The 26,203-nt window shown below is 45.9% G+C and overlaps 1 protein-coding gene across 6 annotated transcripts in view; it reads right to left on the bottom strand.

The window, feature by feature from the left end:
* FBLN2 (fibulin 2) overlaps positions 1-26,203 on the bottom strand; it is a 99,281-nt gene that overhangs the window by 33,898 nt on the left and 39,180 nt on the right. For all 6 annotated transcript variants that reach the window (XM_063164370.1, XM_063164373.1, XM_063164369.1 and 3 more), the window contains exons 3-4: positions 3,567-3,678; positions 1,538-1,667 (exon numbers count right to left, since the gene is read on the bottom strand). In XM_063164370.1, coding sequence (XP_063020440.1) covers positions 1,538-1,667; positions 3,567-3,678 — 242 coding nt within the window. The remainder of the gene's footprint in view (positions 1-1,537; positions 1,668-3,566; positions 3,679-26,203) is intronic.

The following is a 26,203-nucleotide window of genomic DNA, read 5'->3' as shown; positions in this document are numbered from 1 at the left end:
ACCCTGGCTTTTGGCAAGACAGTGTAAATATCTTGCTGGGTTTTGAGGCAATTAATGAACCTTTCCACATTCCAGACAAACATTTTTGATTTATGCCACAGGATTTACTAAGAGCAGACAGATCAGGGGAAACACCGCTATGGACTGTCAGCATCCTCTCCCAGATCCCCTCTGAAACAATGTTTAACCACAATAAAATTAGAAAACCTTTCTTGTAATACAAAGCATTAAAAAGCAGTAGAAAGTTGGATTATTTTGTATTACAGCAGCACATACTGTAATGTTAAAGTAATACAAAGTCTCAACAGTCTCAATATTTATTGATTTTTTTTCAAGCAGTGGCTGCAATGACTCAAGAGCTAAACGAGCTAAATAGGTGAGCAAAGCTGCTCAGTACTGTTACTGTCTCAGATGGTTTATCTTAAAGGAAAATTCCCACTGGAACTGGCATGAGGAACCATTCCACGGGAGTATTTAGTCACTGGTTTCAGCTCAGCCAGGAATGATGGAGCTCTCCCTCCCCAGCCCTGCCTGAGGAATGGCATGTGTAATCAGGTTGACTCCACAGCCTGGCTCTGCCTGGCATGCAAACAACCCCTGGTGAAAACCTAAGAATAACAATACTGTCACATTTCAGACATATTAATGTCTTCTCCTGAATGCACAAATTCTCCTTTTACTCTAATGACAGACTTCAGACCGAAATTAGCAATGGTTCTGAGGATGACAAATCAGCACAGCTAATTAACCCTTAAAGCCTGCAGTGGATGTCCACATTCCCTGCTTTTCCAGTGAACAATTATCTGGGAGAATCTGCGATGTAAAAGAACAGATAGAACTAATCGGGTTCCTGCTGAGCCCGGGAAGCTGCACTTAAGCTGAGCTATAGCTATGTAAATGATGATCAGAGGGAAATGACTTCTGAAAGGCACTGTTCTGGTGAAAACAGGACAAGCGAGCTGCTGAATCTTCAAACTGGTTTAAATTGGTTTGGCTCCGCTGGTTCTCATAAAGCAAATCTCATTTATCTAAGCAGAGGCTGTGGCTCAGGATTTGTGATTTGTGCTGTCCATTAAGGGTTTGCCTTTATTTATGAACAAAAGCTTCCATCATCATCTAAATGCTTGTTCATCTAGTCCAGCATTGTGCAGAACTGGGAAAGGGGGCTACAATTCAACACTGGAGCCAAGCAAAGCGCCCAGTAATGGCTTTCACATTATATCTTCAATTAAGTTTTGCCCCATCATTTTTTAAATTCTTCTACACTATAGATATAAAAACTGAAATGGACTTTTCAGCTACTTCCAAAGCGAGGAAGCAAAAGCATTACAGCCAGTTAGGTCTGCAAAACGGAGATGGAAATTAATTCAAACCAACATTACAGCAAAGTTTTAAAAGGGGCTGCACACTGAAATGCAAACAGCACCATTTCAGTGCCACATTCCTGCAAGTTCATCATTTCTGTGCCCCACAGGAATGCAGGAGCAGATGCCTGCTGAGGCAGGAGGACACCCTGCACACCCACAGGGGAGCTCACCTTGTAGGAGGAGCCCGCGCAGGGGTCGCTGTCCTCGGGGCCACACGTGTCCCCCTCCTTGGCGGCCACCATCCCGGCCAGGCAGCTGTTCTCCCTCACCGTGGACACGCAGCACTGCTTCTGGGCAATCCTGCAAGGGACAGGGCACTGTCACACACACACAGCCCAGGGCACTGTCACACAGCCCAGGGACAGGGCTCTCTGACACCCCTGCAAATGTCCCAGTGCCACCTCAAGTACCCCGCTCGGAACACCTGAACACGTGCAGAGAACTATGCTGGCAAAACAGGAATACTCATTTCTTTAATGAGTATCTCCTTTGTACCTATCCCCTGGATCCCTGGCAGTGCCCAAGGCCAGGCTGGACAGGGCAGCCTGGGATAGTGGAAGGTGCCCTTGCCCATGGCAGGGGGTGGAACGGGATGGGCTTCCAGTCCTTCCAACCCAAAGCAGACCGGGATTTTACAATCTTTGGGCAATGAGTTGAGCTGGAGCAGACTCCTGGGAGCTGCAGGAATTGCAGGGTTCCAGCACAGGGAGTGCCCTGGGGCTGGAGAGGGGCAGGGTCACCAGCCCTGCTCACTGGCACAGCTCCCTGTGGCAGCAGCAAGGTTTTGTCCTCACTTTCCAGGCTCTGAGGCCACATACTTGAATGCTTTTTTACATAAAACATTTTGTTTAGACCTAATATTTAGGGGCAGGCTTAAATCTTTAAAACAGGGACACAACTGAAATTTTACAAGTAAGACAAATGAACCCCTGATCTCTTATTCCTTTTAATCTCAGTAGGTTCACAGGGACTGAAACATTTAGGATCTGGCTTTTTCATCTACAACCAGCCTCAGATGTGCAGGTGCAACTCATTCATGTACTGGATTTGCACCTACTTAGGCCGAGGCTGGGATTTTTAATCTGCCTTCACTTCACAGACAGTTGGTATGTGTCAGTTATGTCAGCCAGATCCCAGCAGGAAGGATTTCAGTCTCCCAGTAACTTCAGAAAGGTGCAGTGATACTGAATTTGATAAAAGGGATCATGCCAAAGCTTTTCAATGCTCTAAATGACGGGATCAGTCAGTGAAAATGTGAGTCTGGAGTGGGTTTGTCTCCATCCTCCCCAAGGGCTGCTCCAGGCTCGTGGGCAGGGGAAGGGATGAACTGCAGCTGGTCCAGGTTACCGTGCACCCATCCCTGTCCTCCTGCCGTGCAGAGGGAACCTGGTTCCCTCTCAGGGCAGCAGGATCAGGGTATGGTCCCACTCCAGCAGAACCAGGGCCACTCACAGAGCAATCAACACACCCCTTAACACACGGATGGATAATCACTGCACTCAGCACTTGCCAGCTCTGCCCTCCCACTGAACTGCAACTCCACAGATGGGCGGAATGTCGCAGACATCTTTTCATGAAAAATCCTTTCCTCTTAGTATTTTTCTTCCTGAGAAGCTGAGAGGCCTCAGGAACAAAATGTAAACCATGGTTATCTGATGCTGTGGAATGCAACAGGTGCATCTGTGATTGGCCCATGTTAATTTGTTTGTAATTAATGGCCAATCACAGTCAGCTGGCTTGGACTCTGTCAGAAGCCTTTGTTATCATTCTTTCTGATTCTATTCTTAGCTTAGCCAGCCTTCTGATGAAACATTTTCTTCTATTCTTTTAGTATAGTTTTAATGCAATATATACCATAAAATAATAAATCAAGCCTTCTGAAACATGGAGTCAGATCCTCGTGTCTTCCTTCATCCAAGAGCCCCTGTGAACACGGTCCCAGGCGGAAAACGGGAGATAAAAACCTGAGCTCTGCTCATGCGACAGACAAAAAGAAACCTTGAAAAGCTTTTGTCCAGATTACATTTTGGGCAAATGGAGGGGGAAATCCTGGCTTCTAAGTAGCCATGAATATTGCCAGCCCACAAATAATTCAGACAATGAATGACACAACTCCTGGACATCCCATGAAGAACACTTCATTTCTTTTCAAGGGCTACTCTTTATGCTTACCAAAATGTTCAGTTTTACCTTACGTACCTGCAAATATCACCATCCATGCCACTTACAGGGATTTCTGTGCACTCCCCGTTGTCTATAGCCCACTGCTGGCCAGCTCCACAGCAGCTCTCAATCAACTCCTTTGTGGAACCTGTACGAAGCATACACACAGATTTTTTAAGATTATTTTGTATGGAATGGATTTGGTTTAACTCTGCTTCTTAATTGAGAAAATCTTAAAAATAACGATTGTTCAGGGTGAGGTTTTTCCCTTTATTTCCACATTTTGTTTGGTTATAAGGAAAAAAAAATAAAGAGACAACTGATACCTAAAACATCTGATCACCTGGTGACGTCCTTCAGGGGGGAATGGCAGAAGGAAATTAAGCCTTTTAAATGTTATAAATTACATAAATGGTTTGAAGGACATTCTATATTTGACAACTGTGAGCAAAATCCTTGAAAAATCATGCTTGGCCACTTGGCAAGTTGATTTAGTCATCATGCTGCTGTAACAGTGCTCTCACTACACAGGCTGGGTTAGCACAGAGTGCCCCAGCCTTGCATGGTTCAGCTGGCTTAAAAATACTGTGAAAAGAGTCTGGGAGCCATAACTCTGACTGTTACAGTGGCACTAAGATGCAGTAAGAGAGATGGACATGGAGAATGCTGCTCTGGCTCCCACGTTTGATTCTGTGGGTTTGCACCCAAGATGTAAACGTGCAGTTGCAGTGAAATGGGATTTGCTGGATCCTCTGCACCTACTGCACAGACTTGGGGCACTTTGTTCTCTTCAAGCCTTGAAACAGGAACAGCCCAAACCAGCCCTGCAGGTGCAGGGGTTAATGACCAAAGCCATTTGTGTCCCCCCACCCTGCCCAGCTCCTGCTCACACACGGGGCAGTGGCACCACAACAATCTGCACATGGCCCCCAGGCTATGCAATGCTCTCACTTTACACAACACATTAACAGCCTTAAAATATACTTGAGTCCTGAGAGCTCTATTAGGTGTAAGAGCTGCTCTGTGACATTGGAGGGCTGATCTATGCAGTTAAACTGGCAGGAAATATATCCAGTATCAGATAATTACAACACATTGCTATAAAACAGTGAAATTTTAACATAGTTCTAATTCACTCCCTCGGTGGAAACTCCATTCATTTTACCAAGTGCTGAAATACATTTGTTGCTCTTGCTGGAACATGGGAATAGAGCAGAATTTAACTATCTACATTGCAGTAATCTACATGATTTATAATTCAACTAAAAGCGAGTTACTCATTCCTCACTGAGGATTCAATATCAGCTTGCTCTACTGAAGTGCCATACTATTAAACAGTCATATTTGCAAAATAGATTACCTTTGCTGTGATCTTATGAATAATTAAACCCAGAATGAAGTTATCATCAAATAAACAAACTACTGCTTTTTATCTTCATCAGGAATTTAAAAGAACCTGGAATAACTCATAATAGGACTCACAGACATTAGCATAGATTTATGATATTTTAATTCTCCATTAGGGAGAACAAATATATACAACTAAATACATGCACAGGACTGGGGATCACAGAGCTTCTATGCAGGATAGAGATTTTTCAGCTCTGTGTGTAACAGACTTTGAAATATAAAAACATTCAAACAGAGCTTTGTTTATTTGGGGCTTCCATGATATTAGCCGATTTAGAAGCAGATTTGCATCTGCTTATGGAAAACAAAGTAATTTTGTTTGAGAACTCTGTGATCCCGGTTTGTTTTTCTATATATACTGTGTGAATGTTTAAAGATAAAGTCACTTCACAACCCACCTGCTAATAGATAATTTGCTATTTATAGATGTCTTCACTAAGGAAAAAAATGAAGGCTGCACTAGAAAATAGCAGCAGTTTCCTCACTTGTTTGCAATTCAGACACTCACCTCCTGCAATTATCACTCTGCATCAGCCTAAAGAGGTGAACTACAAAACATTTTGGCCTAATCTCAAAAACTGGTGTATTGTCTTTTAAAGACACTTAGAAGTTAATTCAAGTATTTTAAATAACACTTTTCCTTCCGAGAGTTTTAACCCTTCCCTGCCTGTGCTTCAAGGTTGTCTCAGTGCCCGATCCAGCCCTGAGCAGCAGCCGGATGGCCTCAGGCTGACCCAGGGACACATCCAGGATTTCCATGGTCACACAAAATCCACACAGCTTTTACAGGTTAAGAATTTCAGCTACAAAAATCTGCCGTGGGTGGGTGTATTTTAAGAAGTTTCGTTGAAGTTCAAACTGAGAAAAACACACAGTTAAAGGCTACTAAATTATTTCCTGACACTGTCACAGTGAACCATAAGTTCGTTAAAGCAGCAAAGGAGAACAAAGTGGATTTTCATAAACTTTCCTCCCCTTTTTCCTTCCCAGTGTTCACGAATTATGTTTCCAGAGCGATAAATCATCAGCCAGCTCTAGAAGGTCAAAAAGGGATGGAGTATCTCAGTTTCTTGCCAGAGCTTTCTTGATGCTGAAGTTTTCCTGATTTCAGCTTCACCTGAATTTCCACTCAGACCATTTCACACCTTTAACACCTCCAAATTGCTTCCTCCCATTCTCACTTCGGGTCTGCAGCTCCGCAGAGCATTTGCATCGATTGAATAACTCCTGTTATGCAAATGCCCATTCTCGGAGGCAGCACTCCTGACTGAGCTGTCAGCAGCTTTATCCATCATTCCCTTCTAAGGGTTCTTTTGTCTCAGTACAAACACAGACAAACCTTAAGACATCAGCACTTCCTCACTGAGCCGGATAAAGCGCTGGCACAGGGTGCCCAGAGCAGCTGTGGCTGCCCCTGGATCCCTGGCGGTGCCCAAGGCCAGGCTGGACAGGGCTGGGAGCAGCCTGGGACAGTGGGAGGTGTCCCTGCCATGGCAGGGGTGGCACTGGAGGGGCTTTAAATCCCTTTGCACACAAAGTGTTCTGTGAGTCTGCGACTCCTCACACGATGGGAGCAGCAAGGACTGACCCACCACACCAACCAACCCACCCAGGCCTCCCATGCACGAGTGGACAATTAATTCCCTTTCCAGTAAAATTACTCCAGGAGCTGTGACATTGAGGAGTCTCAGAGAGCAACTTCAACTACAACTTCAACTTAGAGAGACCCAAGTGAGGCAGACACAGTGCAGGGGCCTGGACAGAATCCCTTGACTTCAGGCAGAGGTGAAGCTGAAAACTGGTATTAACACCAACACCAACTATCTATAAGCCAGGGAAAGGCAGAGCACTGCAAGAGCCACCAGGAGGATCAGGGTGTTGGGCAGGGCACTGCCGGCCCCAGGCACCCACATCTCTTCCCTGCTGGCTTTAATTCCAGCTGTTAATTGCTGGATCAGCACTCACATGGGAGAGAGGCAAAGGGAACACGACCAAACTGAGCTGAGCTCTTGCTGTTATGATGGAACTTCCTATTCCATTCCTACACCTGAAGAAAGTAGTTTATCTTCCCCAAACCTATAGCATTTACACTTGCACCCAGCACATACACTGAACAAGAACTCGAGAAAAATAAGTTGTACTTCCTTATCAAATAACTGCCTGAAAATATAAAGCAATACCTTATAAAAAATAATGACAAAAACCTCGCAGGACAACTTGGGGGAGTTCTTAAAATACTGAAAAATAACTGTTTCCAGTGGGTCTTTTTTTCTGCTCCAATCTCTTCACCATTTAAAGCTCTAATAAATAAATAATAAAGTACTGTAGCTTTACCCCTTAACAGGTTGTCATTTCCTATCTTATCAACAGCCTGAGAGGCTTTATTAAACTCCCTCCTTGAATTTCACAATCTAGGTGTGCACTGTAACATGTTCTCAACTTGGTTTTTCTGGGATGGCTGGGAAGACGTTTTAATGAGTAAGGTAAAGAGGAGAGGAACATTTATCTTGGCAAAGGCAGGGCAGGGGAGAATGACAGCAGAGCCCCAAAGCCAGCTGCTTTCACTCCAAACTGAGCTATCACTTACGTCACTGGGGCTGGTTAAGCTCTCCCAGGAGCTGTTCCCAGATAAATGAGCAGAGGGTTTTGCTCTGTGCAGGTTCCTGCAGGCTCCTCCAAGTGCCCCAGTGCTCAGGACATGTCTGACTCTAAATCTCCCTGAAATGAGGGCAGTGCTGGAGCGTTTCCATGACCAAACCACAGTCAGCTCACTGCTTAGGATGGGGCATTAACCCACGTGCTCTCCTCAGCCTTTGAGGCTTCTCTCCCTGGAAATAATGGAAGAGCAGATTGCAGGAGAAACACAGGCTGAGCCGAGCACTCAGCACACACCCCTTGGATTCAGTTCAGTGCCTGATCCTTTTCCACCACGCTCTTCCACTCCTGCCTGCCATGCCATCACCACAGCAGGGCAGGGGAGGTCCATCACACTCGGAGCAACCTGCCTTCATTTCAAACCTCTTGCTGCAAAGTGTTTTTCTGTGCTCTCCTCCATCCTCTGAAGGTACCCACGTCTCTTTGGGAATCCATCCCACCACTCATCCAGGACAAGTTCCTGTTATATTGCCTTCACTCTTTGGGAAGCATCTGCTTTCCATTTCGACATGAAAACATTCTGTTTCCTACATTACTCTTTTTTTTCATAAATTCCTTATGCTGGCTTGCTTGGCAAAACATAGAGAGCTGTGTCTGCCCCAAGGCACAATGAAAACTGGATAACCCAAGCTGAACATTCATTTTGCTGTGCACCATACAGTGGAGACATACATCAACATAGCCTCAGCCAGGCTTGTTTGGCAGATTTCGTTCAAAGTGTCAATGAATAGCAACCTAATACTCCCTCAGGCCTTAGTTCTGGATAATCCCTGTAAGTCAAAACTTGTATTACCTGTGGCAGAGGCCAGATAATTTAGACAATGTTTGGTCTTTAAGGTTTCCATGACTGCATCCTTTATTGGATCCAGGTTGAAAGAAGGAGAGGGGAGGCAACTAAATAAATTCTTTAACCCTTTTCACCAGCTACAAACCCAAGCAATTGCTCTGCCTGCCTTGCAGAATGTGTCTCATTTTGCTGTATCCTTCTGCCCCAGAGTTTGAGGCAGAACAGTTCATGCACAATCATTCTTCCATCAGTTCAATGATAACTCAGAGTAGGCAGGATGTTTCTTGCCCTTCAGCCCTTCAGTCTTGGCTGTATTTCCCCCTCAACCCTCCTTCCCCAGATATTGCACAGAGCATATTTATGCTGGCTATTAACTTTCAAAAGAACTGAGGCTTTGGAAAGCCTGGTTCCGATTAGCCCTGTAATTCCTGTCTGAAGAATTTTATCCTAGGGAGAGCAAGCTCCTTGCATGATCTGTTTTGTGGCTAGGTAGGCTCCTTTCTCCAAAGCACTTCCACCAGCCCTGTTTAATTTTAAAGTTAAAATTCGGAGGAGTAGTGGTTATCAGGGAATGTAGTCAGGGATTGCCTGTCAAAGCACTTGGGAAAATTAGGCAGGATCACTAAATCTGCTGCAACTCCAACACTGAGTAAGCCAAGCACTTCCAGGATGTTCTTAACCGATTACAAACTCAGCTGAGGTTGTAATGGTAACTAAATTACAAAAAACAATATTCCTTTGTCTTAAAAAAATATAAAGGCAAACAAACATAAAGCAGCAAATAGATGTGTGTGTAAGGCCTTCATTCAGAATATATGTTCCCCTTATGTCTGAGTGCTTATCTACAGAAAAAAATGCATTCATTTCACCATTACCCATTCCCACCCCCACACTGCAGTGGTAGGGACAGCCATCCATTAAGACACGTTTCTGCTTTAAATTTTAAAAGTTTAGCAGTGAAAAAGGTCTTTGTTCTGGACTGGGAGTGTTGATCAAGGACAAGCCAAGTTACTGCGATATTTTAAAGCCCAATTGCCTAAAACCACTACACATACTTTAATCATGCAATCCATATAAATACATTATTCATTCTCACACCAAGCACATGGAAATTGTATTTTTGTTGGAAGCCTGAAGGAGGATTGTACATTTATACCTGACTTGCTGTGGCACAGACCGCACTGTGCCCCCCCTAGCAGGGCTAACAGGGGATGGGGAACTGCTCACGGATGCTCCATGAAGCCAACCCCAAAGGTCAAACATCCTAAAGGCTGCTGTTGTGAGCCTTTAGGGTTCTGAGTTTTGTAACTCTGGCAACTGAAAAGAAAATCCCCAGCACCTGCCCAGTGCTCAGTCTGCTTCCACCAGTTCAGCACACACAGAACAGGCTAAAAAATACACATCCTCATTGTCCCCCAGGAGAACCCACTCAGAAATTGTTCACAAAGTCTCAAATCCACTCAGGAGAGGGAAGCCAAGATTTTTATTTTCCTCATGACCAATTCACCCAAAGTAGAAAAAGTGTAAAATTCACCAGAGTGAACTGAGCGTTCATCTCTGTTCAGAGCATCACTGAAAACGGGGCAGATTCAGCCCCGGCTCAGCTCAGCTGCTGCTGCCAGCTTGTTTGCTCTGCCACATTGCTCAGCACAGCTTTCACTGCAACACCAGCCTGCACACCTGGAGAAGGCAAGCACAGAGAGGAGAGGACATGGCAGCAGCAGCCAGTGACCTGAACAGCCCCAGGAGTGCTCCTGACCAAGTATGTGCCCTCCAGCTCTGTTGGGCTGAGGGCTGTTGACAAAAGGATTCTGAATAGCAGAGGAAGGAAACCTCTGAGTTTCACTGAGCTTCTAATTAGTGAGCAGGGATGCTTAAACTGAACAGAAGAGCTGTTGTAGAGCTCCATCTCCTTATTTGGGAACCCTCCAGGATTCCTTGCTGGTCCTTGTCAGGTTTATAATCATAAATTACATTGTTCCTTATTTTACGATGATGTTCTGAAGAGATCTCTCATTTCCTCAGGCTCTCCTTTATGAAGTTTTGTAATCAGGGTTTGGGCAAGAATTCCATCAGTATTGACTGTGGCCCAGGGCATTTCCTGGATTAATGACAGGCTGGAAGAGCTGATGGCTCCCAGTTCTGCCTTGATCCACTAACCCCAAGGAGGTTTAAACTCTCAAGGATGCACCCAGTGCCAGAGCAGTTATTGTGAAGGAATTTCAGTGGGACACTTAAATCAACAGCAGGGAAACAAACCTCCTTTTATCCCTTACAGAAGTAGGAGGAAATACTAATTTGAATGGGCTGATAATGATGTTTAGATTGTTCCAGGGGAATTTAGCAGCCCTAGCAGGAAGCACAGCAGGAAATCTCTCCTTTGCCACACAGCATGGCCTCAACCACAGATGTCTGGAAAGAAGGGGGTTTAGTTCCCTAAGAAAGTAATGGCTTGGGGTACGAATTAGGCAAATGGAGTTTTTAACTTCTAAGTGAAGCACCTTGTTTGATGCTGTTACTGTGGTTTCACACAGCAGGGATTGGGTGAACCATTTTGCTCATTCCCACTTCAGACTTTGCCTCCAGATCAGTGTAACCCCACAGCACACCAAGAGAAACACATTCACATGAACTGCTCAATTCCCAAAGTCCTCTCTCCCGGTGAAAAACCTACACCACTCAGATCACACACAAAATTCCTACTTTTGTCTCAATTCTATCTTCCTAATTAAAAGTAGTGAGTCCCTCACATATGTGTTCATCAGGATAAATGACACTCCTGGAATACCTGCCAGCACTGCTACTGAAGTCACTTTCAAACAAGGTAACACCTGAAAATAATTGTAAACTATGGCAGAAGTGGCTGTTTCCATCTAAAGCTGGGGTTTGACCCCATGCCCATGGAATCCTACAGGCACTGCCTGCTCCTTTACCAAATTCAAGCACAAAGTCCTTGAATGCAGAATCACAGAAGCCTTAAGGTTTCTGTGGAAAAGACCTGAGATCAAGTCCAGCCATCAGGCCAGCACCACCACCAGTAAACCATGTCCCACGTGCTGCACCCACACCTGTTTTGGAGCACTTCCATGGACAGGGACTCCACCACTGCCCTGGGCAGCCTTTTCCAATGCCTGACAACCCTCTCCACCAAGAAATTTTTTCCCTAATATCCAATCCAAACCTCCCTGGCACAGCTTGAGGCCACTTCCCCTTGTTCCTTGGGAGCAAAGCCCGAGCCCACCTGCCATGGAATTGTGGAGAAACAGAAGGTTCTTCCTGAGCCTCCTTTTCTCCAGGCTGAGCAGCTCCAGTTCAGCCTGGGGTTGTTTATACACGGAGTAAATACAAATATATTAACATTTAGGCCAGTCCTTAGTGCAGCAGCACTGCTGGAGCTGCTGATGGCCACTGCTGACCCCAGTCCTGCCGAGGCACAGCAAGAACGGGTGGGACAGCGATTCCTGCAGGGAGCAGCCAACAGGCAACAGCTGCATGTGCAAAGCATGAAACAATCAGCAGGATGCTGTGGGCAGATCAGCCTGTTCTGGATCAGTATTTCAGCCTGTATCTGTCTCTACAGAAGCTGTTCCAGCTGCAGGGACAGCCCCAGTCCCTCTCCCTCCCCATGTACCCACCACTGCAGCCATCAGGCTGGCATCAGGCTCTGCTCACACTCCTCCTGCTGCCCCTGAGCAGCCAGAGACAGACAAATCTGCTCTGGGGCAGGCTCCACACCCCACATGCACAGCCTAAAGAGGCACAAGCTAAACCCCAGCTGCAGCTCCATCTCTTGCAGCGCACTCTGGCTCACATTTCCTACTTGGACAACACAGGCTGCAGCCACTTGTAAAGGAATTTACATTCCCAATCACATTCCAGTTTGGAATCAGAGATGAAGAGAGAGAAAAGGCACTGACTTGTGAAAAGCTCCAACTATGTGATTTAAATGTGTTTTGGAGCATTTGGGATAAGGCAGCAAATTCTAATGAAGGGTGGAGGAGTCTTCATCTCTCCCACAAAACTCATTACTGTTACTTTCTGCAAGAGACACCTAAAACAGAGTAAAGGAAAATATTAAAAGAGGCAGAACTTCACATACCACTTCATCAATGCTTTTTCAAAAAACCCCAGTCTTTATTACTTGTGTGTAAATAAGTAGAGTGCACTTCTCAGTTTCTCTCTTTTTCAATATTTAACCACACGCCGGGAACGTCCATTCCCACACAGCACTTGTGCAAATTATAAGCGAATGATCAAAATACCAGCGTGGTTGAATTTTGAAGGTTTTTACCCAGGTTAGAAACAGCTCGTGATGACAGCAAAGCCTTGGTGCTGCCCAGGGGCTGTTGAAAATAAGATCCATATGAGGCCCTTTGTGGTGACGCAGCAACAAGAAAGGAACAAAGTGTCTGGACACTTAAAGGCAGACAAGTCTGGACATTGTGGAAAAAGACAATAACTTGCTGATTCATCAGCCAGGAGGAGGGATAGAAGTGATTGGAACACTGGGCTCTGGGTGCCTGAGAGGGCTTGGAGCACCACCAAATTTTGCACACCCCCACACACAGAAGCACAACACTGAGGAAGGCCAGAATACCTCACATTTTTCTCAGAATTTAATTCAATAACACAAAATAGGTCTTTCCTAAACTACTCCATAGAAACAAGTCTGTTATAAACTACTCCATAGAAGCAGGACCCTGCACACTATTTGCTCTCTCCAGCCATTGTTACAATTTTGACTTCTTGCTGCTGAGATCCATTTTGTTTATGCTTGGGTTCAGCAGCTACACCTTTCTCTGCTGTGTCTGCAACCACAAATGGATGTGAAATGGATCTTTAAAAGCAAGATACAACACTAGGGAGCACCAACGAGCAAACCCATAGATCTCAGTAAAGTGCCAGTGGCATCCCCTCATTTTCCTCATCAGATGCAATTTCTTCCTATTAACCCCCCAAAAGTCCTCTTGTCCTGAGAAGGGGCTCTGACAAAGCCAGCAGCACATCCTGCAGGTGACTCCTTATAACAATTTGAAGTAAAATCTCAACATTTTCAACACTCTGGAAGGCCACTGACCCAACCAGCACAAGCTGCAGGTATCTAAGATACATTTTGATTTGAAAGATATTTTCCACTCTTTCCACAGATAAGATAAAGCTTTCTGAGGTCTAGCTGTCCCTGTGGCTCTGATACTCAGCACAAGGTCATGGGAGAAGGTTTTCCTGTAACAGCAGCACAGTTAAAGGCTGAAGTTGCCAGGCAGGGGCAGCTCCAGAGCTGTGGACAAGAGCTGGGAGCTGCACTCCCTTCTGCAAGGGTTAGGACCACCAACAGAATGTGTTGGCAAGGCTGCTTTTAGGGAGGAGTTGTTTGTTTATAAACTCAAGTAAAATGTGCTGTAACCACATTATAGTGAAAGATTGGCTATCTGACAAAAGCCAGTACAAACCCCATTGGGATCACAAGCTTTCTAGGCAATTTGTTACAAAAGCTCTCATAAAAAAATATGAATATTCTGTTTTCAATAACAGAAAAGTGCCATCTACATCTTCCAGGTTAGGACCCCTCTCTTCAATCTTCCTGTGTGAGGCATACTGCAGGGGCAGAGGCAGGGCTGTCACACAGGGATGGCCTCACAGTGACAGAAGCAGCAGTGACCCAGCTGCTGGGACAGACAGCAGTAACTACAGCAGCCTTACAGCACTAGCAGTCTCATCTGCGTCCAGCTGGAGTCCTGCAGCTCTCACCCTTGAAGGTTTTCCTGTTTCAGTACTGCTTTTCCTCTCTAGAGTCACTTAGTCTTCTCCCTTTCCTACCTGCACACATCATCCCTATTTTTCTTGACCCTTTTTCCTTATCTCCCCCTCAAACCCTATCTCTTTTCCCACATCTCTTCAGAAAATCTCCAACAAGGAAAACCCCAAAAACCCAAAAAATAAACAAATCCATTTCCCTCCAAGTTAGGACACAAAACAACAGTCCAGCAAGGCCACCACTACTGATGCTACGTTTCTTACCCAGTCTGCCCTTTTCAGCCCCAAACCTCTGTCCACATCCACTTGCTGACTCAGCAGAGGCTCTGCTTTCAGTCAGGACCAGAGCTCAGAGCGCTCTCCAGGTGCCATTAACCCTGAGCTCGTGTTCCACAGGGACTGGAGAAGAGCAGATCCATTATCCTGTGTCAGAGCAGATCCATTATCCTGTCTCAGAGCAGATCCGTTATCCTGCTGGAGAGCAGATCCCTTATCCTGTTTCAGAGCAGATCCCTATGCTGTTGGAGAGCAGATCCCTATCCCATTTCAGAGCAGATCCCTGTCCTCTGTCAGAGCAGATCCCTGTCTCGTTTCAGAGCAGATCCTTGTCCCGTTTCAGAGCAGATCCCTATGCTGTTGGAGAGCAGATCCCTTATCCTGTTTCAGAGCAGATCCCTTGTCCTGTCTCAGAGCAGATCCCTGTCCTGTTTCAGAGCAGATCCCTCTCCTGTCTCAGAGCAGATCCCTGTCCTGTTTCAGAGCAGATCCCTATACTGTGTCAGAGCAGATCCCTGTCCTGTTTCAGAGCAGATCCCTATTCTGTTTCAGAGCACATCCCTCGTCCTGTCTCAGAGCAGATCCCTGTCCTGTCTCAGAGCAGATCCCTTGTCCTGTGTCAGAGCAGATCCCTGTCCTGTTTCAGAGCAGATCCCTGTCCTGTTTCAGAGCAGATCCCTGTCCTGTGTCAGAGCAGATCCCTTGTCCTGTTTCAGAGCAGATCCCTGTCCTTTTTCAGAGCAGATCCCTATCCTGTGTCAGAGCAGATCCCTTGTCCTGTTTCAGAGCAGATCCCTGTCCTGTCTCAGAGCAGATCCCTTATCCTGTTTCAGAGCAGATCCCTGTCCTGTCTCAGAGCAGATCCCTGTCCTGCTGGCAGCACCTGCCCGTGCTGTGTCTGTGCTGCAGCACCTCACTTCACCATTGCTGTGTGCAGCCCCTGGAGCCAGGGATGGAATCAGGGTAATGTGACACTTGCACTGAATCCATGCAATTGGAGCAGATGTCATTCCTGTGCAGAGGCTCAGTGACTTCTCAGTGACTTCTAATTCCCACTGTCAGCACAGGAACTGACTGGCACCACAACCCAAGAGTAAACATTTCAGGAACCTGAGAGAACATGGAAATCTGAGTTCAGAGCTTCATGAATTCCCAGCAATGTTAAAATGACTTACATTTACAGTGCACGCAGTGTAAAGCACCGCTGCCTCACACAGTGTAACCATTTCTGACTGAAGGCTAATCACTTTTCCTCACCATCATCTGTTAAAGTTATGACCAGCACAACTCTATGGACTTGATGCGTGGAGGAAAGTTAATTTTTAGGAAGTAATGTTCAATACTGAACAGAGTGAAAAGAAGCCTCCTAAATACAGTCCTGCTTTCCACATCCTTTTATCTCTACCAAAGTTCCCATGTTATAGTTCCCTAATTACCTGTGAGTGGAAAAACTGCTTAGCCACTTCCAGCTTTCCAAGGTTTCATGTCAATTTACAATGACACAAACAGGCTCAATGACATCGACTGTCACTGAGAATTAGTCATAAAAAGGGTTTTGTATTTTTTGCAAACCTCTGTAAAGTAGACTTGGTACATAAAAACCAACTGCAAATGAGGAAAACACACTGGCATTTAAACACAGAAGGTTACATCAGTTCCCAAGAATCAGCAACTGCCTTCAAACAAAATCACCCCAAAAGCCCAAACTGTCCTGTTCTCTGCCAGCACCATGCAGATCCAACTGAAACACCATGGACAGGTAAAACTTTCCAAATGCTATTTCCACAGAATAGCTCCAAAACACTTGATGTGTTTAAAAAGTCAATTAAATTTGATATGTTCGCCTGACATCCAGTGATGTTTGCTAAAAGGAAAGACTCAACCTTAGAAAGTCTTGATGTAGCATTTTCCCAATCCAGTCTGGTGCACAGAAACAAGTTACAAACTGAATTTAGGAACTGTGTACCCAACACCATCCAGCACCAGCCCTGCTGGAGGAATGCAAGGGATCTGACATTCTACTGAGCTATAATCACTGATAATTATTTTAATTGCTGATCGCAGGTACAACTCCAGCCACACCTCCACAAATGCCCAGCCTGTCCTGATTCCTCCACACTGCAATGCATCCACTTTTCTAGCAACAATTTTATGACTTTAAATTCTGAGGACAGAGTGACCTGACATCAATTAAAATGGCTTCAAGCTGAGGATGCTTTCCCTTCAACATGGCCATAATTTAATTCCCAGCAGTCTAACTCACAATAATCTCTCTATGCACATCTCGAAAATCTCCTCAATGCCTTAAGAAATGTCGTGGCTGCTAGCAAGAGGTATCTCTAAAGATATTCCCATCTCTAAAGATATGTACGGCACAGCTCAGGTCATCTTCACATCAGACAGATCTCAGATGACTTTTTCCTTCCTTTTTCACCTCAGATAAACAAATGGGTCCATCACACATCACAGAACACTTTTTTTCTTTTTTAAAGCAGGACCCAAGCCAACATGCATTTTTGATATGTTTTTAACTGTTTTATCTCTTAATAGTGTTAATCTTCACTTACCAGAGCTGGTACAATACAAATTCCCCCTTCCAAACCTTCTTCCCCCATCTATGAAAAAGGTGATTTTTCATGTTTTACAGAATCACAGAATCATTTTGGTTGGAGGAGACCGTCAAGATCATCAAGTCCAGCCACTACCCCAAAATCCACATTCATTTTCTCTCTGTAGCTGGCAGGATTTGAGGCATGCAGGGTGCAGGGATGATGGCAAAAGACAGAAGTGTGGCAGGGCTGATGTGCCCTGGGCTGTGGCAGCAGCAGGGAGGGCCCTGCTCCTGCAGCCAGCCAGGCCAAAGGTCCCGCTGGAGTTCTGCTCCACGTCGCTCCTGCTGCCAGCCCTCGTGCCAAAAGCCTCGTGCCAAAAGCCTGACTGGTGCCAGGCCACAGGGAGGGGAGGCTGCAGCCACGGCTCTGCACAGCAGTGCCAAAATTCCCTGGAGCCGCGTGGCTGGACACACCCGGGGCCTGGGATGGCCCTCCAGCCTGGAATGGCTCCCAGCGCTGGTCCCAGGGCAGAGCCCAGCCCCTGCCAGGCCCGGGGACACTGCAGGCCCCCGAGCAGCCCACACTGCTCCTCCAGCGGGTCAGCCCCTCCACGCTGGAGCCTCTCAGCCATCCCAGCTGAGCAGGAGGGGTGCAGACTGTGTGCACTGTTTGCCTGATTTAGCAGAGTCCATCAGCATTCCCACCTCCCTGAGCCCTGGCTCAGCCAGCTCCAGCTCACAGGTATGAGCATCTGAGGGAGCATTTACCCACCCCCACACAGGTATGAGCATCTGAGGGAGCATTTACCCACCCCCACACAGGTATGAGCATCTGAGGGAGCATTTACCCCACACAGGTATGAGCATCTGAGGGAGCATTTACCCTCACACAGGTATGAGCATCTGAGGGAGCATTTACCCTCACACAGGTATGAGCATCTGAGGGAGCATTTACCCCACACAGGTATGAGCATCTGAGGGAGCATTTACCCTCTCACAGGTATGAGCATCTGAGGGAACATTTACCCCACACAGGTATGAGAACTCTGAGCATTTACCCTCATACAGGTATGAGCACTCTCAGTCAGGATTTACCCCCACACAGGTATAAGCATCTGAGCATTTACCCCCACGCAGGTATGAGCACCCTGAGCATTTACCCTCACACACGTATGAGCACTCTGAGTGAGGATTTACCCCCACACAGGTATGAGCACTCTGAGCATTTACCCTCACACAGGTATGAGCATCTGAGGGAGCATTTACCCTCACACAGGTATGAGCACCCTGAGCATGTATCCCCACAGAGGTATGAGCACTCTCAGTCAGGATTTACCTCCACACAGGTATGAGCACCCTGAGCATTTACCCCCACACAGGGATGAGCACTCTGAGTGAGGATTTACCCCCACAAAGGGACGAGCACTCTCAGTCAGGATTTACCCCCACACAGGTATGAGAACTCTCAGTGAGGGTTTACCCCCACACAGGTATGAGCACTCTCAGTTAGGATTTACCTCCACACATCTATGAGTTTATTTCAGCAGAGGAGGAAAAAACCAAAGAAAGAGGCCAGCCATGTGTTCTGTATGATCCACTTTCTACAGCTTAACCTGACTGGGTGAAAAATAAAAATCTGCCTTGTCTCATTGCACATGGCTTTTGAATGACATTCCTGAGGAATACATTTGTAAATAAATTATAACTGGAGTAACCTGAAGGACAAAAAGGCTTTAAAAAAAGGACCATTGTCCTGGCAAGAAGCCAACACAAAGTAAGAACTACACTTACTACCACACTTCTTTTTGACTTCCTTAAAAATTGGATATTGACCAAAAAATCCCCCACACTTTACACACTATTCTGTATTTCTTTGAAAATATCTGAGAACTTGCACTGCCAAATGTGCCTGTGTTTGTAAAACAGAGAGGAAGCTGCAATTACTTGCCCATTTCTATCTCCTTAACCCAATACTCATTTTTCCCCATTTCCAATAGGATTTCACAAGATGCAAATGAGAGAAGTGAGTTTTTTATCTGTAGGGATGGATGCTGTTCATCATAACCCAGGACGCAGAGGTAAGTCATTTTGTGTACAGCAATTGTTTGTAGGAAGAGCAACCTTAAAACTGAATGACAGCTGAATCGGGGTCCATCACCCCACTCTCTGTTCCATAAGCCTCATGGCAGCTTTCAGCCCAGTGTGATGAAATGCTGGTGAATTTCCCAGGCTGGAAGAAGAGAGAATTAGCTTTTCCTTTTCCTTCCTGGCTGAAAAGGAATGACCTTTCATTTGAGGATGCCAAAGTGCAGGCAATTCCCACAGCCCTGTGCAGGACTCCCTGCTACTCACTGCTCCCTCAGCCCATGTGTCATCTACAGGCTTTGCAGCAGGGACTTTTAATTGTAAATTCTGATTAGAAAAAGGAAAAAAAAAACAAAAACAAAAACAAAAAACCCACAAACAAACAAACAAAACAAAACAAAAAACAAACAAACAAACAAACAAAAAACACTAAAAGCTGTTGGCAGACCGCACTGGATCAGCACAAAGATTCTCCTCTGCTCTTCTGGCTTTTCCCCTTCCACGTGGTGTGTGAAAGAGAAATGCCCCACAGAGCTGCACATCTCTAAAACAACCTCCAGGCTTCCATTCCTCTGTGTTCCATTTGGAGCCTGGAGGAGGAACACCAGCTTTGCCTGGCTTTGAAATCCCATCTCACTGAGAAGCTCCCAGGCTCTGGCAGAATTAACCATGGAATCATTAAGGTTGGAGAAGTCCAGCCATGAGCCTGCACCACCCTGCTCCTCACAAAGCCATTCCCAAGTGCCACCTCCACATGTGTTTTGGATCATGTTCAGGTGACTCCCCCACTGCCCTGGGCCTGCTCCCAAGCCTGACAACTCTTTCCATGAAAAAATTTTTCCTAATATCAAACCTAAACCTCCCCTGGTGCAACTGGCGGCTGTTTCCCCCAGAATGGAGGAATTTCCTCCTCCCTAAGCTGCACCAAGGGAAATATAGGCTGGATATTAGGAAAAAGGTTTTTACAGAAAGGGTGATAAAGCTCTGGAATGGCTGCCCAGGGAGGTGGTGGAGTCCCCATCCCTGGGTGTGTTTAACAAAGCACTGGGTGCCAGGGTTTAGTTGAGATGTTGGGGCTGGGTTGGACTCTATGATCTTGAAGATCTCTCCCAGCCCAGTGATTCTGTGAATTCTGTGGTACTCTCTGATCTGCTGTGGAACCTGTAACACACAGCAGAGAGGGGCTGAGAGCCCAGCTGCTGAATTCACCTCCTTCAACTCTGCTCTGTTCCCTTCCTTCTGTTCAGACAACCTCAGCTGCACATGTGCAGCGTTTCAGCAGCACTGAGTTAAATCCCAGCTAGTCCATCAGTTCATAAACCACTTTTATTTCCCACACAGAAACATCATGTTGCTCATCCTCTGTTTTGGTCACATAAATCCTTGTCACAGAGTAATACCTCTGTTTGCCTTGGCCCTTCCAAAACCAGTTATTACAGTGTCAGAGGCATCCCCTAACAGGGAACAATTTCTTCATAATATCAAATCCAAATCTGCTCTTTTTCAGTTTAATACTATTCCCCCTTGTCCTATCACAGTCTACCCAAGTAAAAAGTCACTGTTCACAGAACTGAAAATCATTTAGTTCTGGCTGTGTAAATTCCATCAAGCACAAAATACACAGTAAAAGAAATATCTCTAAAGAGAAAGGTTCTTGTCCTTCTTTTAGCTGGGGTATTTAAACTCAAGCTCCATTAAAACCAGTGGAAACTACCACAGCAGGCTGATACCTATCCAAGAGATAACAACTTCCATTTGTAAAAACAAAGCCCTGAAGTGACAACCCACAGTTTCAGAGTGATAGAGAAACCTGCTTATCTGCTCATTAAAAGACAATTCAGAAATAAATTCCTCATTCTGATGAACCAAATTGCTAGCAAACAGAGAGCTGTTAAATGCTACCTAATAAATCTCTGCAAGCCTCAGCCTCTTATTTTCTTGATTGCATATGTAATAAATACCAAGAGCTCGAGGTAATACAATATACAAGAGGACTGAATCATTTTTTGGCCCTGGGAAAGGAGATAATTTAAAAATGTTATGTAATCCTAACAGACTGACAGCTGAGGTAACCACCTCATGACAATCTAAGGAACTATATGAAGCATGGCACTGTCCCAAAACTCCCCTCTCTGTCATCATTCATTCAGTGAAAACTCTCATCCATGTGCAACTTTTAATACTAGAAACTGCTTTCAGGATGGAAAGGAAAACTTTACCCAAATATGACCTAAGAAGCTTGAAGTACTGCCAGAAAAAAAAGTGGAGAAGTCAATTAAAAGTGAAGAGGTTGTGGTGCAGCGAGTCCCAGCTGCATCCTGTGGTACAGGAGACAGAGGGCAGCTCCATGGCAGTGCCAATTCCACGGGCTTCACCTGAGTAATGAAAGCCCCAGACAAGCACAACCAGTCATATATTCACTGCAGGGCACCCTTTACTGAACACCAGGTTCCATTTTGCTCACAGGAGGGTGAGGTTGACTTCAGAAAGGAAAAGAAAGCTCACCAACATTACCCAGGAGTTGGAGAGTGAACCTCCAGCCCAAACCTCACTTAGAGCAGCACAGAGGGAGCACCGGGAGGAGAAACAAAGGCTCATCTGTGCAAGATTCCTCCTTGCACACATCCCACCGGCCTCCTGGCACGAAATTTTAGCGTTTCTTCAGGATCAACAAATTCTTGTAGCCTTTAACAAGAAGCAGAGAGAAGTCTTAACAGCCTATTTACAGCCAGGTAATTCTGACGGGAGTTAGAGCTGGGAACACCTGCATCCTCCTCTCCTTTAGCCCAAATGGCAGAGAGAGGCAGAAAAGGCCCTGCTGTAACCCCAGAGCTCACAAACATCTCCCCTGACACCACAAGTGTCATGCCAGCCCTGCCCACAGCTCTGAATTCACACATGGAACATTCTGCATGGACCTCATGGCCCCTCAGAGCACTGCAGCCCTCCAAGCTCCAGCAAAAATTTCTTTGAATCCTGTGGTTTTGTTGCTTAGCTCACCACCCACCCATCAGCCTTCTTAAAACTGTATATTTACCTATAAAATTCAGTAGCAGCAGCTCAGGCCCTGTCACAGAAGTGACAGCTGAGGGGTACAGTGTCCATTTAGACCCTTGCACCCCATCACTTTTAACCCCTTGAAGTTTAATTAAAGCTGTAGAAGGTACACATCACATTTGGGAATGTTTTATACAGGCAACCACTCGCTGAAAACCTGAAAGGAAGAAAGATTGGTTCCTCTCACAGATACACACAAAGACAGACACACACATTCTGCAATGTGGGCTTCTCAGCTCCAGATCCAAGACTTGAGACAGCCTGAAATTTTGACATGTGAATTTTTAACCAAAAACCTGTTAAAAATGGGAGTTAAATTTAAAAGCACAGCCAGGAGCAGCAGCCATCCTTAGGCTGAAGGGCTCTGCAGGCAAACAGTCCCAGAGCTGCACAGCAAGGGGAGGAGATGCTGATACACAGGAGCTGAGTCAGATGGGGAACAGGCAGCTTGAGAGCATCTGCAGAGCAGAATGGATGAGAGCTCTGCTGTGATGAGTCACCAGAGAGACGCAGGAAATGAGGATTACTCAAAACAGGAACCATTATCAGAGTAACATTATGTTTTATAATGGGAAATTAATGTTTTATTCAAGTGATATTTGCTAGATATAATTCCTTGTATCTAAGTGAGTCTAGAACTCCAGCTCCACCTTGGATCTGATTTTCTGCCCAGTTCTGAACTCCCCCATTTGCACAAGGCTCTTGATTGAGCTTTTTCACAGGCTGGGAAGCTGAAAGGCATGAATGGGAATTATGATATATAATGGGATGTAGACGTGAATGAACGGGCGTTCTTAATAGATACAAGCTCTTTGGGAACAAACATTTGTTCCAGTACATGGTACAAAAGCAAAACAAGCACTATGAAATCTCCCATAGATTTTAGGAAGGACTGAACCTCAAAGAATATCCAGCTCCAGCCTTATCTAGAAATGTAAACAGTTTAAGGGGGTGGTTGTTGTCCACAGCCTGCAAGTAATTAAGCACTAATTCTCTACCACCTACAGAGCAAGAAACTGGAGAGGAAACATGGCACAATGCTAAGTGTGCACTTTTCAGTCAGATTCCTGCATCTCCATCCTCCTCACCGAGCCCTGCAGATCTGCCCTCCCCATCCAAACCCAGGGGTGACACCAGAGATCCCCAAAGGCAGAGGGACAGATTGTTATCTCAAAATGAGGCATTTCCAGAGTCAGCTGCAATTGTCCCAAAACATCCATCCAACCCGAGGCTAGGGAGAAACGTTCCCAATTCCCCCAAGTGGGGCTCTCATCTGTGATAACTAAATCCTTGAAAAGACCTTCATTCATTTCACCACAACATTTTCCACATTATTTGCAGTTTTTTTCACCCAAAGAAGATGAAAGGCTTAGTTGCCTTATCTGTAATTAGACGCGCATTTGCTACACATTCCTGGGACAAATAAACCAAATTTACCTTAATAGGGTGCTTTTATCCAGCTGAACTACTTTAAATTTGCTGCTGCTTTGTTGCACAGTAACATTTTACAAATAAAAACCAAACCCAGTGCCACGAAAGCAGCATTCCATGGCGTTTTTTCCAGCTCTGCAGACCTCCTGGGACAAAAAAGGAGGAAAGTGTTTGAAGCATGAAGGATTTTTCCCTTCCCAGTCTCCAGGCCCAAGCAGAGCCTTGCTGGAGCCACCTGGTGACATCAAACACATCCAGACATCCCCATCCTGGGCTGAATCCCCACAGTTTTGTGGGGCTCCTCTAGCCCACACTAAGGCTGGCTTTGGAGGACACACTCCAAGCTTGGCCCAGACCTCTATTTTTCGTTTTAGACCAGTATCTATGGCAACTGTGGGGCTATTTCAAACCATTCCCATTTAGCCACCTCCAGGTTGAATGTTAAACAGACACAAAACCCCAGCCCACCCCATCAGGAGCTCCTCTAACAGCTCAGGGCTTGTGACAGAGCAGGACACTCCAGTCTGTTCCTCTCCCTTCTCGTGCAGAACATTCCAGCAAGCCTTCCTTTGCCCTCTCCAGTGACTTCTGGGGGTCTCAGCAAAAGAAATGCCATGGTTTGTCTCTCATCCCTTCAAGCTGTCTGGTTGCTCTTTGGTTCTTCCTTGTTGCAGTGACCTCAGGTGCTGAAGGTGCACCCAAACCCTGCTGGGAGAGATGTTCCCAAACCTGCTGGAAAGGTGTTCCCAAACACCGATGGGAAAGGTGTTCCCAAACCTGCTGGAAAGGTGTTCCCAAACCCTGATGGGAAAGATGTTCCCAAACCCTGATGGGAAAGATGTTCCCAAACCTGCTGGGAAAGGTGTTCTCAAACCTGCAGGGAGAGGTGATCCCAAACCTGCTGGAAAGGTGTTCCCAAACCCTGCTGGGAAAGGTGTTCCCAAACCTGCTGGAGAGGTGTTCCCAAACCTGCTGGAAAGGTGTTCCCAAACCCTGCTGGGAAAGGTGTTCCCAAACACTGCTGGGAAAGGTGTTCCCAAACCTGCTGGAAAGGTGTTTCCAAACCTGCTGGAAAGGTGTTTCCAAACCTGCTGGAAAGGTGTTCTCAAAACTGCTGGGAGAGGTGTTCCCAAACCTGATGAGAGAGGTGTTCCTAAACCCTGATGGGAAAGGTGTTCCCAAACCCTGATGGGAAAGGTGTTCCCAAACCTGCTGGGAAAGGTATTCCCAAACCTGCTGGAAAGGTGTTCCCAAACCTGCTGGAAAGGTGTTCCCAAACCTGCTGGGAAAGGTGTTCCCAAACCTGCTGGAAAGGCGCTCCCAGGCTCCCAGCCACCCCAGCCCACCCTGCCTGAGAGCCTTGGTGGCTGGGGAAGGACTGCAGCAGCAGAAACATGAACCACAGAACCCCAGAATGGCCTGGGTGGGAAGGGACCTCAAAGCCCACCCAGTGCCACCCCTGCCATGGCAGGGACACCTCCCACTGTCCCAGGCTGCTCCAAACCCCAGTGTCCAGCCTGGCCTTGGGCACCACCAGGGATCCAGGGGCAGCCACAGCTGCTCTGGGCACCCTGTGCCAGGGCCTGCCCACCCTGACAGGCAGATGTTTGGAATTCCTTCCAAACATCTCATCTCAACTGTAAAGTCTAATAAATAGCTTTTAATTTGCTCTCTCTTTACAGGGTTGGTGTGTTTTATTTGGTTTTAAACATCTGAGATTTAGTTTTTCTCTCTGAGGAAAACTGTGAGTCTCCTATTTTTCTAAAAAAAACGTGTTTTAAATGAAAGTTGATCGCTTAGGACAGCCACAGGACTCCAGGGAATGGACCCTAACAAATAACCTCATATATCCAATTATTTGAAATGTGTTGTAGAATTTGGCACTCTTTTAATTTCATAGGTGATGTCCAAGGCATACATTTCCATGCTGGGAAGAGTTTATTCATCTTCTTTACAAGCACAACAACTGACAAGCAACTTTAACCTCATTCCAGATTAACACTCTTCCTTGTTCTGAACATGACTTGCTACAAAAGGCAGAAATCTGTCAAATTAATCCGTTTGCATAAGTGGCAGTTATGGAAGAAAAATGCAGCTAAACAGGAAGCCAGGTGCAGTCTGTTTACACATTCCTGTTATCAAGCTACAGTCACAAATGCATTTGCTGTGCTGTGTTTGCTTTGCAAACCAGGCCCTACTTTTCATCCCTTTGAGGATTTTCTGAGCCCTGGGGCTCAGCTCAGCTCCCCAAGCAAAGGTTTCCCTGTTTCACCTCCCCTGGCCTGACCTGCAATGACCAAACCCCTGGGGCTCTGCAGCACCTCACTTTAGGGATGTGCCACAATTTCCATCTGTCTATATTCCAAGTGTTTACACTGAGCTAGCCAGCATTCCCTCAGCACCACACACACACCTGTGGAGCAATTCTGCCACTTCTAAACTCCTGCTTACAAAGGTTTTGTTTTCAATTACATAAATTGTGGCAATAGCCATCACTGCTGCAGAACTGAACTCTCCCCTTCCTGACAGACTAATTCAGGGAAGGTGTAAGGAGCTATTTTAGCATCTGATAAAGGGGCACTTTCAGTCCACACAAGTAGTTAAAAGCTGCTCAGCAGTTTGAAAGTTAACAACCAAGTCTTACTACCAGGGAATAAGAGGGCAAAC

The sequence above is a fragment of the Melospiza melodia genome, chromosome 10 (genome assembly GCF_035770615.1).
Source record: "Melospiza melodia melodia isolate bMelMel2 chromosome 10, bMelMel2.pri, whole genome shotgun sequence".
Taxonomy (NCBI): Eukaryota; Metazoa; Chordata; class Aves; order Passeriformes; family Passerellidae; genus Melospiza; species Melospiza melodia.
This window is presented reverse-complemented; position numbering and strand designations above follow the sequence as displayed.